The 17,765-nt window shown below is 41.2% G+C and overlaps 1 protein-coding gene across 1 annotated transcript; it reads right to left on the reverse strand.

Annotated features, from left to right (window-relative positions):
• Positions 1 to 13,810: 13,810 nt before the first annotated feature.
• LOC101271016 (hibernation-associated plasma protein HP-25-like) lies at positions 13,811 to 16,534 on the reverse strand. The gene is given in 3 exon segments (XM_012532886.2): positions 13,811 to 14,268; positions 16,208 to 16,345; positions 16,450 to 16,534. Coding segments are annotated over 3 exon segments (681 nt in total).
• Positions 16,535 to 17,765: the final 1,231 nt, after the last annotated feature.

Consider the following 17,765-nt stretch of genomic DNA (forward strand, 5'->3'; position numbering starts at 1 on the left):
ACACACAATGATGGGGGCCACTCAACTGAGAAACCACTTCTAATACCAAGAGTAAGATAGTGAATAATTCCTAAAGTGAAAATTCTATTTCTGTTGTGCTCATCATCTCATGTATTTACCATAGTCAGCATTTCCAAAATGTCTTTCAACCATTTAAAAAATATTTATGACATTGCATTTTAAACCACATTTAAAGCAAATGTTAAAATTTAGTTACATATTTTAATATTCTCAAGTACCATGAGGCTTCATTTAGTTTTATGATTTTCTCCTTAATAAGTTTTTTTGCCTTCAGGCTTTTGTTTTGAAGATTTAAAAATAAAATAAGTAAAAATTAAGATATCACACATACAGAAGATGAATAGAACATATACATACAGAAGATTGAAGAAAATATATATATTATCTAATATTAAAATTCTCATAAAGCAAATACTATATAACCACCAATCAGATTATGTGGTCCTATAGATTCTTCTCTTTTTCTATCTAAGCTTATCTAAATTGCACATTTGTCATTTGTAGCCACAGTCGGTGCTCAGTAGGTACTCATCCTAATTGTGATTCAGATAGAAGCCAATGGATGTCCTTATTGTTCCTATCAGTCTGAATAAGGATTTCTGCACAGCCAGCAAGGCAGGGAGCTGGGCTCCAAGTCCAAGTCCAAATCGGGGCGACTCCCCAACCCACGCTTTCCTACAGTGCCTGGCTGCAGACATGGCTCTTCTGCTCAAGTTGTTTACCATCTGGCAGGAGGCTTTTGGCATTTTGCTGTAGTGGCAGATTTGATCCTCAGTCACAATGCCAAAGGGATGGTGGTTTGAGTCATTGTTTATCTGTTGTTCTAATTCTTTCATAATAAATATGCATTGCTTAGATAATAAAAACAACAAAGGGGAAAATTCCATGTGAGGCAGAGATAAACAAAAAAGCTCTGCTAAAAAAAAAGAAGGCTTATATAAAGGTAAAGCTGTATGATGTATGTTTGGCATGTTTTTAAAAAAAAGCTGAACAGGATCAGGCCAAAGATAGGGCCAAGGCGTCGAGCCTTTTATCACACACTAGACACCAGTTCCCTTTGAGACCGGATTATTAATTAGGAGAGCTGGTTGTAGCTACTATCAAACTTCCCTGATTTCCTCCCACAATAGAGGACCTTACATAGAAATGCCCTAATCATGACAGCTTCTGAGGGCCTGGGTCCAGCTAAGAGAGGTCCTAGAACTTTAATAAGAGGTCCTACAAATTCATGTAATTCTCAAGACAGAGAAAGCCGGAGGAAATCTGCCATACCTTGGAAAGCTGGCGTACCACTGTGTTTTTATGTGGATTTGTCCACCTCCCTGCTTCACAGTGAGGTCTTAGGGACATAGAAGCTCTCTCTCTTTGACAAAGGGAGACCCGAACAATCAGGGGTAGTGAGGGAGGTTGTACCATAGAGACAGAGAGTGATAGAGGGATGTTGAAACCACAGAGAGGACAGCCTTCTGAGGAGGTAGAGGGCCCTGCCTAGTTGCCAGTCAGCACCAGCTGCACAGAGGGGAGGAGTCATTTTGGGAAAAGGAAAACTCTGAGTGAAGGTCTATCAGGAAGCAGATGGAATCTGTCTGTTGTGTGGTGCTAGTACAGGCTGCTTTAAGGCCCTTATTAGCTTTAGGCTTTCTCATTTTGGTTCCTCACTCAGACATGTTAAAATGCCCCCTACATCCCATGATAATTGGAATTTACACATGATAAATTGTAAAAATTATGAGTTGTAAAAAGGTTATAAAAGTTGAATGATGCATTTTGTAGACACACTAAATGAAACACCTATTAATTTAATTTTACTGCTTTCATATTTCAGGGCCAATGATTTTGTATTTGAGATCGCAAAGATTTCCCTAGGCCCTTGGAAAGCTTGTAGATCTTAGATACTGTTATCATGGAGCTTAACTGATGAAACAGCCTTAGTGGATGAGAAGGACAGAGTTGTCCGTCTGCTGGGCTGTAGGCAAGGAGCAGATGCTTTGATCTCTGTTTTTCTCAGTGCCTGGCAAATAGCAGGGAATTCAGTGACAGGGAGCTGATTGATGCTCAGGAAGGAGAGGAGGCTGAACTCAGATCAGGGTTGGTCTTTCAGGCAATCAGGTGGGTGTTTAGGCCAAAAGCTGCAGACAAGAGGGGGGCCGTTCTATGCAGGAGTCTCGTGCATTTTTCTTAATTTCATTTTTCTAAGTATAAGGCAGTGACTACAAAGATAACTATAAAAAAATCTCTCTATGCGTCAGGCACTGTGTGAGTCCCTGTTACATACAATGGTTTCAATGAAATCACAAACAACCCTGTACAGTAGGTAGTACTTTTATTCATTTTTGTAATTAATTTTTTTTTTTTTTTTTTTTTTTTTTTTGCGGTACGCAGGCCTCTAACTGTTGTGGCCTCTCCCGTTGCAGAGCACAGCCTCCAGATGCGCAGGCTCAGTGGCCATGGCTCACGGGCCCAGCCGCTCCGCGGCATGTGGGATCGTCCCGGACCGGGACACAACCGGTGTCCCCTGCATCGGCAGGTGGACTCTCAACCACTGCGCCACCAGGGAAGCCCAGTCGTACTTTTATTATATTTTACAAATGGTGAAACTGAAGCTGGGTAGGTGAAAGGACATGGAGAAAGTGACACAGCACAGCAGGAACTCAAAGACTTTTGTCAGACGCGAAGAACCAACCCTCCCCTAGTGAGTTTTCAAGTGAGTAGGTGAGTGCTGGGTGGAGAAGGGGTAAGGGACAGTTGCTGAGAACTCTTTAGAGCCCATTTTTGAAAACCTGGTTTCCTGGGATCCCTGTCTCCTTGGCAGATTTCCTTTCTGTTCCCCTGCAAGTTCCCTGCTGAGCCTCCGGCTCCGTAGACCTGACCTCAGCTACCTCTTCGTTGCTAAGGACAGATCATCTTGGTGGGCTTTGCCAAGGGCATTAATAAAACAGTTCCTGTGATTATAGCCACACAAAGGTAGGCAAAGAAATTACTCTGATTCAAAAAACAGAAAACCACTCTCCAGCTGGAGCCCAATGACTGACCTTCCTACCCACAAGAGCATAGGCTAAGATTCCTTTTCTCCCCATTCACTGGATTAATTTCAGCCTCATAGACAATCCCAACCCCCAAGCCACGTTTACCTGCTGTTGTTTTTAACCTCAAACAACATCATAGCAACAAAGCTCAGAGGAAAGATCACAGTGTCTGAAGTCAGACAGACGTGTTGATAACCCAACTCGTCCTCTTGCTAGAACTCGGATTTTGAGCAGATTGCTTGAGGTCGGCTTGCTCATCTGGGGAGGGTTGGAAAGGAATTAAATGATGCAATACAAACCTTATAAATGTATTAAATTACCTGGGAATTCATACGCTTTTGAAGGAAGTGTGAGGCAGTGAAGCAAGAGAGATACCTTTATTTTCTCCCAGGGAATTAAGTGGAGGACAAGGAACAGTTCTCAGGCTAAGGGAACAAACAGTGCAAGGCTCAGGGACAAATGAAGTCAGATGGAGCTGGAATGCCAATAAACTACGGGGAAGGGATTGAGGGGAAGTCACTTAAGGCTGGAAACTTCAGGCAAATCCTGATATTTCAAAGCCCTGTAAGGACTTAGCACATGATCATAAAAGAAATGACGTGTCACTGAAGGGTTTAAGCAAAGAAGTACCATGACTTATGTTTTTATAACTTCATTTTGCCCGGGTAAAGAAAAGATTGCAGAGGGTCAAGGCTAGAGGCAGGCAGCCCAGTTGGGAGGCTGCTGACCCAGTCCAGGGGATAGAGTGGCAGCCTTGATGGGGAGATGGAGGTGGGTATAGAGAAAGGTGGACAGTTGTGCCACGTGCTCATTCTGTGGCTTTGGGTAACCTCACTAAGCCTCAGCTTTTCTTCAGTTGTTTATGGAGGATAATAACAGAATCCTCGTCCCAGAGTTGTTAGGGGATTAAATGAGATCATGCATGCAGAGTACGGAGCATGGTGACTGCCACACACTGAGTGCTGGCAGGATGGAAGCGATTGTTATTGTCGCTGGTGGTGGTAGCAGGGGTCCTGGAAACATTACGGGATGCTCTCAGGGAATGCTGCGGCTACAAACGAGACAGACACATGGGCAGCGGGTACCAGAAAAAGCCCTTTTCAAAAATGAAATCCTGGTTAAAAGGTACAAAGGGTCCTGGTGAGGAAGGAAGTAGAGAGGGGAGGAGGGCTGTTGTCTAAAGAGGTCAGTGTGCCTGCTTTGTGAGCTCTCCTGAGAGTTAGGACACAAAGAGAATGTGTCCCAAAGGTGGCAGGTGGGGTGAGCGGGCTGAAACCCCTTTGAAGAGGGTTAGGAAAGAAAGCTTTAAAAACCTGCAGGTTAGGGGCTTCCCTGGTGGCGCAGTGGTTAAGAGTCCGCCTGCTGATGCAGGGGACACGGGTTCGTGCCCCAGTCGGGGAAGATCCCACATGCCGTGGAGTGCCTGGGCCTGTGAGCCATGGCCGCTGAGCCTGTGCGTCCAGAGCTTGTGCTCCGCAACGGGAGAGGCCACAACGGTGAGAGGCCCGCGTACCGCAAAAAAATAAGTAAATAAAATAAATTAAAAATCTCCAGGTTGGTGAAAAAGCTATTTTTTTTTTAGTTTGGTACGAGAAGCCCACGAAAGATGTATAAGCTGTAAACTGAGTGTTCCTCGCCTCCACCCTCCCTGCCAGGAAAATTAATCATTGAGTCAGGAGCATGGAAGCTGAAGTTGGTTGGAGGAAAAAAAAAAAATCCAAGAGAGAAGGAAAGATGGTGAGAGCGTGTCTTGCTCTGTTAAATACATTCAAGTCGCATGGCTCAGACAAATGGCATGTGAAGATTCATTTCAAAATGGGAATGTTTTTATTGTTTTGTGGTTTTAAAGGAATGTATGCTCATTATAAACCTCTCAGACTGTTGAGAGGGACTATTTTGAGAACTAACTTTGTGACAGGAACTTGGCATTGAGCTTTTTATGAATTTATGCCATTTAATTATCACACCACACTTATTGTGTAGGTAGTATTGTTTAACCATTTTACAGCTGATGAATTTGAGACCAAAGAGGATAAGTGACTTGCCCGGAGTCACACAACTATTTCTATGACTTGCTAGTTTGGGAGAGTTATTTAACCTCCCTACGCCTTTTTTTTTTCTTCTCCCAGTTGTTTAGTGGGGATAATAACATAGCGTGCACTCAGACACGAGCTGTACTCTGATTCAAAACCTGATTCTCCATCTTACTAATTTACGTCTTTGGGGAAATCACATAACCATGTGCCTCAGTGCCTCTTCCTTAAAATGGGGGTATTAATAGTACCTCAGATTATGTATCTCGGTCAGTAGAACATGGAACTCTTCATCCCAGGGTCATGAGTTCAAACCCACATACCTTCTTTCTGTTTCTAAAGGAGCAGTGACTATCATCTACCTATCTACCCGCCTATCTATCTGCCTGCCTATCCCTATCTTCCAAATCTTGTGAAAACTCCTCACATTAGCAAACTAGTTGTCAGGGACTCTGGGAGATAAGGTTTGCATTCAGTTTCTTGGCCTCTATGACACAGAGAAGGACATAGAAGGGAGAAATGGCAGTGAGTTGCCAACAGATGATCTGGTGCAGATCTTCGGAGTCAGAGATGTTGGACAAAGGACACATACAGCACCCTTGGTCATAGATACTGTACGTAATTTTCTCAGGTTACCCCTATTATTTTTTAACATGTAAGAGTTCACCGGGAGCTTAATTTGTTTGAATAGCTTTAGGGATCCTGGAGGTATGGAGACAATTCCTGGGGATATGGGAGAATGTTTCCATTTTCAAACAAAGGAGGAAAATGGAAGTCATGAACTATAGTTGGTGAGCTTGGTGGAAATTCTGGGAGAGTTTCTAGATAAGAATACCAAGAAGATGGCACGTGAAGACTTGGACGATAAAACAGTGGTTACAAAGAAGGATCGGAGGTTTATTAAGAACAAGCCATACTCACCTTCTTTGTTGGTTTGTTTATACGTGAATTATTGGGAGGATGACTAGAGACATGGGCATGTGGCTTTTAGTGTGGCATTTTCCAAAATCTCATTATGCCTTTGTGAACAAATGACCAAATATTGACAGCATTACTGCTGAGCAGTATCAAATCTGAATGGCTGTGTCCTGAGATTGCTAACTAATGGGTTAATGACAACCTGGAACAAAGGTCTCTGTTGAGGAGTTCTGGCTTTGGTCTTGTCCAGTTCCACATTTTTATCAATGTTTCATATGAGAGCATTGATGGTCCTCTAATCAAATCTGAGGGTGCTCCAAGGCTGAGAGGAAGAACAAATGGGTTGCATAATCGAATCAGGATTCAGAAAACTATCAATAGCCTGGCATGAAGGGAAGAAAAGAGCAAGTTGAATTGTGCTAGAAATAAATCTAAAACATTGCTTTTAAACCTTCAAACGCTATAGTGAGGGTAAGTGGGAGGGATGGCTTAATAGCAGGCTCTGAAAAAAAGACTAAGGTCTTGCCTTTATGGTAAACAATGTTAGACTGTTGGAACATACTGAATTGTCAAAATCATAAAATGACACTTTGGATTACATTTATAGAATATTTTTGGATAGAATAATGCCAGGCACGTAGTATGTGCTCAGCAGATACTGTTTAAAATAATGCATGATTTAATGTTTTTTCTGGAACACTGTGTTGAGTTATGCATGCATTCACTCAGCAAATACGTTTTGAGAACTAGAGCCAGGCTCTGGTTAGGTGTTGGGTACACATCAGTGAACAGAATCTCTGAAGAGAACTGAAACATTTGTTGAGCATCCAATATGTACCAGATACTCTGTGAGGTTGTAAAGATGAATATAGTTCCTGCCTTCAAATTCTTATTAAAGATATGAACATATAATCACAACCCAGAAATGTTATAATGCCATTATAGCTTTAGAAAGAGGAGTGGTTCTGAGAAGTGTACAATTAACTCATTTTAAGAGGTGTCTGGGAAAGAGTTGCAGTAGATGGGACATATGTGAGGTTTTTTTGGTGTGTGATGAATAGATATTTGCTCATTCTTGGTCCCATCTTTATGAATGTGTCCAGAATAAGACAACTAGAATTGTGGGTAAACCTCAATCCTGCAACATATAAGGTAATAGAGGAGGAACTTGGATTTTCTTTAAAACTTGGAGATGAAAAATCCTAGGAATAGGGCCAGATTAATGGACATGCAACATGTGAGATGTTGTTATATAAAATGAATAGTGGTCTTGTACTGTGTGGACACAAAAGATGCCTTTAGGATACAGCTGGAACAGATTTGGGTTCACACAAGGAAAATCTTTCTGATGGTAGTTTATCAGTGGAAGGATGTATTTGCAAAGTAGGGGATTCCTTCTCTTTGAGGCATTCAAGTAGAAGCTGGAGAGGACCCTTCAACATATGATGAAGATTGACTCATTGATTTGTGCTTTGGACGGAATGGCCTCTGAGGTCAGATTTAGCCCTGAAATTCTATTTTATAAACTTCTATACACGGCATTTAATAATTTGTATCACACATTGCTATTTTGCATTATGTGCGAAAATCATTGCTCCTTAAGTCAATTTTGGACTTCCTGAGAGCCTGAGAAAAGATCTGGATGGTGTATTAGAGAAAACATGGATTTGAAATTCGTTAGAATACCAATAGGCTGTGTTCGTTTTGGCCAAGCTTTTTGTCTTCTCTACAACTCAACTTCCACATCTACAAAACGAATGGAATAAAATGTATCCTATTGTGTTGCTGCGAGGATAAGTTATAGTGTGTGGGTAAAGCATCGTGAACAAAGTAACACACAAAATGGATGTACATATAACGGTAGTTATATTTATTCCATATATATATATATCAGTTCTGTCTCCAAAGATACCTGTTGGGTGAAGACCAAATGCTAATTGAAATATTGGGGCCCAGCAAGTCAGAGAATCAGTGGTCACTGATTCTTTCCCCGAGGAGAGGGGGATTTTGCTCTGTCCTTTTGTAGCTCTCTCTGCTCCTTCTTTACATTATTCTTTCTCTCTCTGGCTCTCCAGTGTTCTTCACTTTAGGTCCGGAAGCTGCTTGTGGGTAGATTGGTGGATTCTGAGCACCCTCTAGGGACAATAGAGGGATTTTGTTCCACTTGAGAGAAGATAGTTTTTTCTCATCATTCAGTTGCTGGTGCAGGTGAAATGTGCCAGGAGCAAGTGAGATGTGGGCGGAGGGAACCAGTGATGGAGGATCCAGCTTTTCTTAACCCACTCCTCCTTACCAATGCACTTTTCTGGCTGCTTATGTATCCAACCCTCCGCGAGATCTGAAGACAAAGAGCCACACAGGATTCAGAAAAGAAAAATCCTTTCTGTTCCTGAGCATGGGTAGTCAGCTGGGAGTACATTCAACGGGGCAATAACTGAATCTCTAGTGAATTCTGAAGAGGCCAAAGACTCAGGGCCAAGGAACTCACTAAATGGTGCCTGAACTACCTTCTTGGACCATCTAGGCAACGTATCCTGTTTAATTATCAGAAGAAGGGAGAGAAGAACTTATCCAAGCACAGTGAACCACAGAATGCAATTTTAATTATAAAATTTATCTTCAAATATTTAATCTCTAGTTCTTTCTCATAGTCAACTCTTTTAAAGTTCCATATCATTCCCGTCACTAAATAAACCTGAAGAACAACAAATTTCCTGCATGTAGAGGGGAAGAGTGTGAGGGGTCAGAAGACAGGGGAGAGAGGGGATTATGGTGGGTAATAATGGGGAAGGTGTAATAAGACCCACTTCAGGATCGTTACACCTTGGATAATTAGCAAGAGTTATTAACTTACCAGAAATCAGAACACTTATATCCATTTCTGAAAGAAAATGATGAAATAAATTTCTCAGAGTGAGAACGTTAAAACAGTAAAGTTTATCAAAGAAAGCATAGAGGAATTTATTTCTAATTTGAATTAGGCAACTGTTTTAAGTAGGACACAAACCCACTAACTATAAAAGAAGATAAATGAGACTTTCATTTAAATGAAGATCTGTTCAAGATATACCATTAACAGAGTACATAGCTAATCCAGAGAATTAGAGAAGAAATTTAAAATTTAAAAGTATCTGATAAAACATGTAATAGTAAAACTTAAAGATTTCCTGCCATCAGTGAGAAAAAGATAACCCAATTTAAAAATGGACAAAGAGCTCATTCTCAGAAGAGGGTATCCACATGGCCAGGAAGTATAGTAAAAGGTGCTCAAGTAATTACGCTTCAGATAAATGCAAATTAAAATGACAATGATATATCACTTCACACTTACCAAAATGGCCAAGTTTTAAAATATTAATGCCAAATGATGGTGGCAATGTGAAACCACCTGAATTCTCATACATTGCTGGTAGCAGTATAGAATAGTATAACCCCTTTGGAAACTAATTTAGCAATTACTACTGCAGCTGAATATATGCCCACCCTATGACCCAGGAATTTCACTCTTTGGTGTATTATACACAAGAAAGATGAGTGCATACAAGATGAGTGCCTGGGTCCACTATGAAAATACACAAATATGTACTTAGTAACTTTATTTACAAATAAAAGAAAAAAAATAATGCAAATTTTAGGATAGTAGTTATTTGGATAAAGGGAATGCAGGAAGGGATTATAAGAGGCTTTTGGTGTATGGCAACACTACACTAATTTGCCTTGGGTGGTGAATACATGGCTATTCAGTTAATTATTACTGTTATTGACATTTTATATGTAGTTAATTTAGGGTATTTTCACACTTAAAAAAGATAAATTTTTCTAAAAACTGCTATCTAAATGTGGGAACTCACTTCCTTCTTAAGCCTCAGCCTCTCCATCTGTTAATTTATCGGGTTGGAGTGCAATACACAAGGTGTCTTTCTGTTCTTACACACTGTTGTCCTGGAACCATTGGGAAGCTGGGCAACACGAAGACGGAAAATAGCCCCAATCGGGATATTATAAAAGATCCCTGATCATCAGTATAGATGGTCATTAATTAGCAGAATTAATGATATCTAGACGTGCCCTAGTACAGAAGCAAAGTCTTCTAACTTGCATGTATCGTCTTGCGAGAGACTAGACGTGCAAATAATAAAGGAAATTGGTTAATAACGCATCTCACTCGAAACCTTGAAAAACAAACAAGTGAGACAAAACAGGGCATTTTTGGAATCACTTACCAGAAGAGCTTCCATTCTCAAGTTGTTTTCCTCGGGGAAGATGGAAGAACTCTCTGCATGGGAATTGTGTATAAGTGCTCTTGTTAATGGCAGCGTCTATCCCAGATCCCCAGAAAACGCAGGCTGAGGAAGAACCTTTATGTATGAATAATTTACTGGCGGGTGCAATCTTAGGGCACCAATTGTGTGTGAAATTGAAAGTTAGGCAAAAGAAGGACAGCAAATAGTGGTACGTTCCCATGCCCATCAAAGCTTTACAATAAACACAGCTGATGTTAGATTCCACAGGAGCACAGAGGGGCCTTGAAACTACTGCAGCTCAGAACCATTCGTTGGAGAGAGAGAGCTGAGAAGAAATATATCTTCCTGGCTTCCCCCCTCTTTCCTCTTTTTCACTGTTTAAGGTCTCTATGAGGGATGGGTAGGCTGAATAATGGCCCCGAAAGATAGCCACATCCTAATCACTGGACACATAACAATTTATCATACGAAAGTAAGCAAAGAAAGCTGTTCAAAAGCTTGCTCTGAAGATTGCACAGGAAAACGTGCATGAAGGGTTTTGCAACTTTAAAGTTCCTGTGGAAGTTAACTATCACTGAGGGTGGTGTTGGTGCTTAGAAAAAAAATCTGGAAAATATGAAGACAGAATATATGATCTCCGCTATCTTACCTGCTGTATTCATAAAGGGCTCAAAATTTATGGCAAAATGATTTTTTTCTCTTTAAATATTTCTTGCCTTTTTATGGTTCCAATAATATATATTATTTATATATAAATAAGTGTGTAGATTATAGACTTTTCTCATAAAAGGGGGCAATTTTAAGTGCAAAAGGAACACTAGTCATAATTGCAATGCTACAATATAAAATTGCATCAGCACAGTATACATAAACTGGGACTGTTCCAAGCCATCTAAGAGAAGTCTCCACCTTACGTATAATATAAGTGAATTGTGGCAGTACCAGGAGGCATGTTTGGCATGTAAAATATTTGATAAATGTCTCTTTATTTCTATTAATGTCTTCTATCTCATTCAGTAAGTTTTATTTACTGAATAAATGAAAGAATTAAGGACCTGAACATGTCAAGTAAGTGAAATCTATGAGTTTAGATGGGTATGAGTATGAGATCAATTTGTAGCAATAAAATTGGCAATAATAATGGCCAATATTCATTTTGTGCTAGTGGATATGATAAATTCTAATTGTTTCATTCTCTCAAAATGTTTTTGAGCCCATTAATGTCTAATACTGGGCTATGGGATTTAAATGCAGGGCAAAATAAAAGTTGCAGTCTTTCTCTCATGGAAGCTGTAATTTAGAGGTGGATAGTAACATTAATAATTTTTTAGGAGATATAAATTAAATTGTAATAACATAGGAGAGGAGCATGGTGCATTAAGAATGTAAGAAAGAGAGTTGTCCAATCAAGCCCAATCATCTCTGGCACAGAAAGGCATCCCCTGGGCCCTCTGAGAAGTCATAGATGGTGGTGGAGGTGGTAGGGATGGGAGTGGTGGGGTATGGGTGTTCCAGGCAGTGGGAGAGCATATCCAAAACCATGAAATAGGAGAGAGGACAGCAATGTGTGAAAGTATAGTGTTTGTAGCTGAAGTCCAACCACCAAGGGGAGAAGAGGAGGGAAAAGTGGCCAAAAAACTTGAAAAATGGAAAACCGCTGAAGGTGTAAAGGCAAGTGTCAAGGTAATTATAGCTGCATATTTAAAGCTTCCTGTGACTTCCAGGTTGAGAAGTAGTTGGCAGAAGGTCTGACTATGTGTTGCCCATGAGAATGGAGGATGTATTAGCAGAAGATGGTATTAGTTGTAAATGTGGGAAAAATGAAAAATTGATTTTATAGGAACCTTAGAAGGTAAAATTAATAGGTTTGGATTGGACAAGCATGGTGAGGCAGAAAGAGACTGTTGGCATGTCTGGGTTGAGGGTCTTGGTATTTGTTGGAAGTGGAGTAATGGAAAAAAGATGAGATGGGAAAGAAGAGGGAGGTCATGCATTCAGCTCCCACCCATGGAAACTCATTGTTGAGCTTCATCTCATCATTGTTGGATAATTATTTTTTTCTTCTAGAGCTCTCATGAGAGAAAGTTTATATTTATGTATTGTATATTACTTAAAGTCCTTCATGGGTAGAAACTGAGTTCCGCCAATTCCTATATGCCCAGTAACAGAACATTTCTTAATTCATTCTTGACTATGAAGAGAGACAAAGCAGGAAAAAGGAAGTGTTGGAGGGAGAAAGTAATAACCCCAGGGGAAAGCAAGCCCACAATTAGTCAGGATTATTTTTGACTTTGTATGGCAGAAATTTCACTACAATGGCCTAACTAAATGAGAAGTTATATGAGAAGTTTATTTGTCTCACATAACAATATGTCTAGAAGAAGGAAGTCCAGGGCTGGGTCACCTGCTTAAGGTAATTGTAAAGGAAGCAACTTTTCTCTATATTCATGCCCACCTTGCAAATGGGGGGATATAAGATACTTCTAGTGTATAACAAAATTTCTCCTAATTGGCCTGAATGTTAGATACACAGATATTCATTTTATTACTGTTTACACTGTACTGATGTTTTATGTGCAGTTTTTTTTTTTTAAATCTATTTATTTATTTATTTTTGGCTGCGTTGGATCTTCGTTGCTGTGCACGGGCTTTCTCTAGTTGCGGCGAGGGGGGTCTACTCTTCATTTGCGGCGCACAGGCTTCTCATTGTGATGGCTTCTCTTGTTGCTGAGCACAGGCTCTAGGAGCGCGGCCTTCAGTAGTGTGGCGCGCGGGATCAGTAGTTGTAGCTCACGGGCTGCAGAGCGCAGGCTCAGTAGTTGTGGCGCATGGGCTTAGTTACTCCGCGGCATGTGGGATCTTCCTGGACCAGGGCTCAAACCTGTGTCCCCTGCATTGGTAGGGGGATTCTTTTTTTATTTTTTTTATTTTTTTGGTGGTACGCGGGCCTCTCACCGCTGTGGCCTCTCCCGTTGTGGAGCACAGGCTCCAGACACGCAGGCCCAGCGGCCATGGCTCACGGGCCCAGCTGCTCCGCGGCATGTGGGATCTTCCCGGACCAGGGCACAAACCCGTGTCCCCTGCATCAGCAGGCGGACTCTCTACCACTGCGCCACCAGGGAAGCCCGGTAGGGGGATTCTTAACCACTATGCCACCAGGGAAGCCCTATGTGCGGTTTTAATTTAGGATATGCTCTACTTTTTAAAAAGCATTGAGCTTTAGTTCTCATGATCACAGCATGGCTGCTGCAGCTCCTGCTATTATATCTGTAGACCAAGGAAGAAGAAAAGGGAAGGACAAAGGGCAAAAGCCAAGAGCCAAAGAGTAAATTCAGTTGATCCTTCACTTAAATAGACTTCTCAGAAGCCTTTCTCACTTACTTACCATTGGCAAGGATTGTTTTTATGTTTCTTTGATTGGTGTCAAATTCACTTTTCTTAATGGGGCACTCAATTTTATGGACTTCCCCTCATTCTATGATGTTGTAGGAAATGTGAGAGGGGAAATTATGCTCATTAATTTAGACTTACATGAGGAAGGGAGGAGTGCTATTAACACCAAGCCATCTTAATTTCCATAAAGCAAATACCCAAAGAACATCATTTGAGTCGTTTCTTTTTCAGATTCTGCTTCATTCAGCTTGGATTCCAGCCAGACCTTGTCCTCCTTCTCCAGCTGCACAATGACAGTTCCCAAAGCATGTTTGTGACTGTCTTTGGCTTGGACTTGCTTCCATCTGACCCAGATGCCATTCCTCATGAGTCCTATCTTCACAGATCTCTGAAACATCTCATTGTCAAAGGCAAAATTGTACACACCAGGGGTGGTGCAGCTGAACACTCCAGTGGTCAGATTAAAGTGATCCTGCTGGTTGTACAGGGCTTCCTTGAAAACAACGGGCTGGAAGGGCTTTGGGAGAGGTTCACTAAGCTTCACGAAAAAGGCAGATTTTGGTGGCAATGGGCACCTCTCAGTAGCTCCAGGTGACCCTCTTTGTCCCATTTTTCCTGGATGACCTTGAGGACCTTTACACAAGATATACAGACAAAGGAAGGAGATAATTCTGAACTCATGCATTTTATGATCAGCGTACTTCTGTCTCCCTCCTCCCATCCACCTTTTTCACTTATGATCTTAAAGATTCTTTTAAAGTTACTTTCTCTATTCTGTGGGAATAGCATCCAGTGCTAACTTTTGTCATAGCTTTTACCACACTGAATTGTAACCCCTTCCTTAAGCACTTGTGTCCTTGACTATGCCTGTGCCTCATTAGAGTGCCCAGCTTGCAGTTAGCATTCAAAGTATGTTTTCTGAATGCATAAGTGCATGAATTGTTTTTCTTAACTTATCCCAGAGGCAGAACCATATGTTTTCTTTATTATAAACCGTATAACTAAGGACCACCTTCTGTAGGAACTGATGCAGAAAAATCCAGACATCATATTGTGCTATAGCTAAAAGAGCACAGATCAGTTGTATTGAAACCCACGTAAGCGTTACAGTCACCCGTGGAGCTCAAAAGGCTCACTGATGCCCTGGCTGCACTCTGCTTCTTCTAAATCGGAATCCCTGGACGTGGAGCTCAGGTTAATGATGTACACAGGTCAATCTGATGGAAACCATTGTCCTCAGGTATCCAAGTGGCAGAGCGAGTGTTCAGAGCTGAATGGCGATCTAATCCCCAGCCTGTTGGTATCTTTTCATGATACCACCTTGCCCCTGATTTTGTGGGAATCACCACTGCTTCAGTGTGAAATATGTGCTGCCACACTGCACAGAAATAACAATGATATTTGTAAGAGTACATCTACTTAAGTGCTATTCAAGCTATTTTCTCAAGCTAGTTATCCTGACTGATAACCAAGCATATAAGCACCACTGATGTCTTTTTTAGAATGCAAAGTTACCTTACTCTCCCAAATACATGACTGAACTTCAAAATTAAAGCACAAACTGAGTATTCATGCATATTTTGTATGGTATGCTCTCTAAATTCACCAGGTTCAACCATTTTCTCTAATCTAGCAAAAAAGATTTGTCTCTAAATGTTTTACAAGCGAGTTATTTTTCACATTGTGTTTGCATGTTTGTGGGTGTGTGCATGTGTGCATGTGCATGTGTGTAGCTGAGTGATATTTCTTACCATGTGAATCAAAACGTATCTCAATTTAGAACTTACTATGTTTTTCCAATTCTAGAGGAAGAGCTAACTAGTGGGAAAACACTGGGTCTCTAGCCAAGAGCTGCAGTATTGGTGTGTGAATTCCCACTGAGCTCCAGCCAAACATTAATTCTTCATTCAGGGAGCACTTCTTGTTGCATAGTTGACTATGTGTCACCTGTGCCGTTACCAATTTCTCTATGTATATTAGATTGAAATGTTTACAGGTCAGTACTTCCCTGATTTTGCCCCACAAAACAGCAATTTTGAATGGTTTAACCTACTGTAAATAGTAGTATACAGATGGAATCCCTTTCTTGGAGATATTTTCAAAGTACAAACCAACTGCCTCAAACCCAGTTTGCTCTTCAGCAAGGTGGTGAGAGGATGGGGATGAATTTGTGCTACAGATACTTTTCCCCATAAGAATTCTCCCACATTTCTTTATACATACACTAAATGAACCTAATATATGTTTTTGTCCTTGCCCCATGGCATGCTGTGTATGAATAGCAACCAGAGTTATAGTTTTGGGTCTCCACTCCAGTGGTATATCAAATATCCTGAGAGCTTTCTAAACATATGGGTAATTTGCATCTATTCCCAAGTTTCTGATTCAGATGAAGTTTTGACATTCTGATGCATAATCAGAGTTGAGAAACAACTCATAGGCATTGAAAAGAAGAAATGTCTTGCTTCAGCAATCTTATCAGGCTCATTTAGGAGTGTAACTGGGTCTGTGAACATTACAACCAAAGAGAGAAAGGAAAGAACAGTAAAAGCAAAAGAAAACCATCTCTCACCTTCTTAACCAACTATTCCCAAAGGGCCTGGAGGGCTTGGGGGTCCTGGGGGTCCCCGAGGTTCACAGGGTTCAGAATTTCCTTCAGTCTTGAGATCAACTGGGGCTGATGTTATGGGCAGGGCCCAAATCCAGAAACCTAGAGCAGAGGAGTAACGGGAAAAGTTCACATAGACTGGAAAATGCTGCTGCTGCTCTTGAAGGATCATGTTCCCACCCTGTCAAAGGGATGCAAGCCCTCACAATCCCAAGGAGTATCCATTACTGTGGGCATCCACATCAATGCTGGGACTAGGGTCAGAGATGGTTCGGAACGTTCCAAGGGCATTATCCCATGTTATCGAACCCTCCCTAGATGGGGCACAGAAAAGGCAAAAGGGACCTGCTGATCTTTCCTTTTGGAATCCAGTGTTGCTTCTTCCAACTTATGCCTCTGCGGCCTAGAAATAGTCTCTGGCAGTCACATTCAGTACCTGGTGTTAGTTGTGATGATTTGGTATCTGAAGTCCACTCACTTAAGCATTAACGTTGTGTCTATAGAGAAATTGCCTAGTTTCTTTTTCTCTCAGTTTTCCCACCTCTACATTGGGGGATAATTACACCTATCTAAGAGGGTAGCATAGGGTTTGGGGATAATATAATAAAGTATCTAGCACAGTGAAGGCACAAGGCTGACTCCCAATATAAGATTGTTCTGACGTTTGCTCTTCTTTGAATATATCTAGGTTGTAGACATTTTCCTTGATTGACATCCTTTTATTCCCATTAACAAAGCAAAGCCTGGACATGGAATTAAATCTAAAACAATAGGTCACCAATACATACAAATTCTAGAGGAAATTGTCCCCAGAGACTGAAAGCACTGTCTGTCCTGATAAATCAACTATTGTAGCAGAGTGGTCCTAAATGTTACCTTACAAGTTTAATTTTTGTATCATCTTTTTTTTTTTTTTTTTTTTTTTTTTGCGGTACTCGGGCCTCTCACCGTTGTGGCCTCTCCTGTTGCAGAGCACAGGCTCCGGATGCACAGGCTCAGTGGCCATGGCTCACGGGCCCAGCCGCTCCACGGCATGTGGGATCTTCCCCGACCGGGTCATGAACCCGTGTCCCCTGCATCGGCAGGCGGACTCTCAACCACTGCGCCACCAGGGAAGCCCTTTTTTTTTTTTTTTTTTGTATCATCTTAATACTTGCTTTAAAAGACAACTAAGCCACCAATCATATCCTTGGTAATAAAATTGGCTCTAATTTCTGATCCCATTGATGACTTACAAAATGGTAAGTCAAGTAAGTAAGTATGAAAGTAAGTCAATAAAATAGTTATTAGAAAAATCTGAGAATTTTAAAAAATATTTATTTATTTTATTATTTTTGGCTGCATCGGGTCTTAGTTGCAGCATGCAGGATCTTTCGTTTCGGGGTGCGGGCTTCTCTCTAGCTCTGGCATGTGGGCTCCAGAGTGTGTGGGCTCTGTAGTTTGCAGCATGCAGGCTCTCTAGTTGTGGCGTGCATGCTTAGTTGTCCCGCGGTATGTGGGACCTTAGTTCCCCCACCAGGGA

Source organism: Orcinus orca, chromosome 11 (assembly GCF_937001465.1).
Source record: "Orcinus orca chromosome 11, mOrcOrc1.1, whole genome shotgun sequence".
Taxonomy (NCBI): Eukaryota; Metazoa; Chordata; class Mammalia; order Artiodactyla; family Delphinidae; genus Orcinus; species Orcinus orca.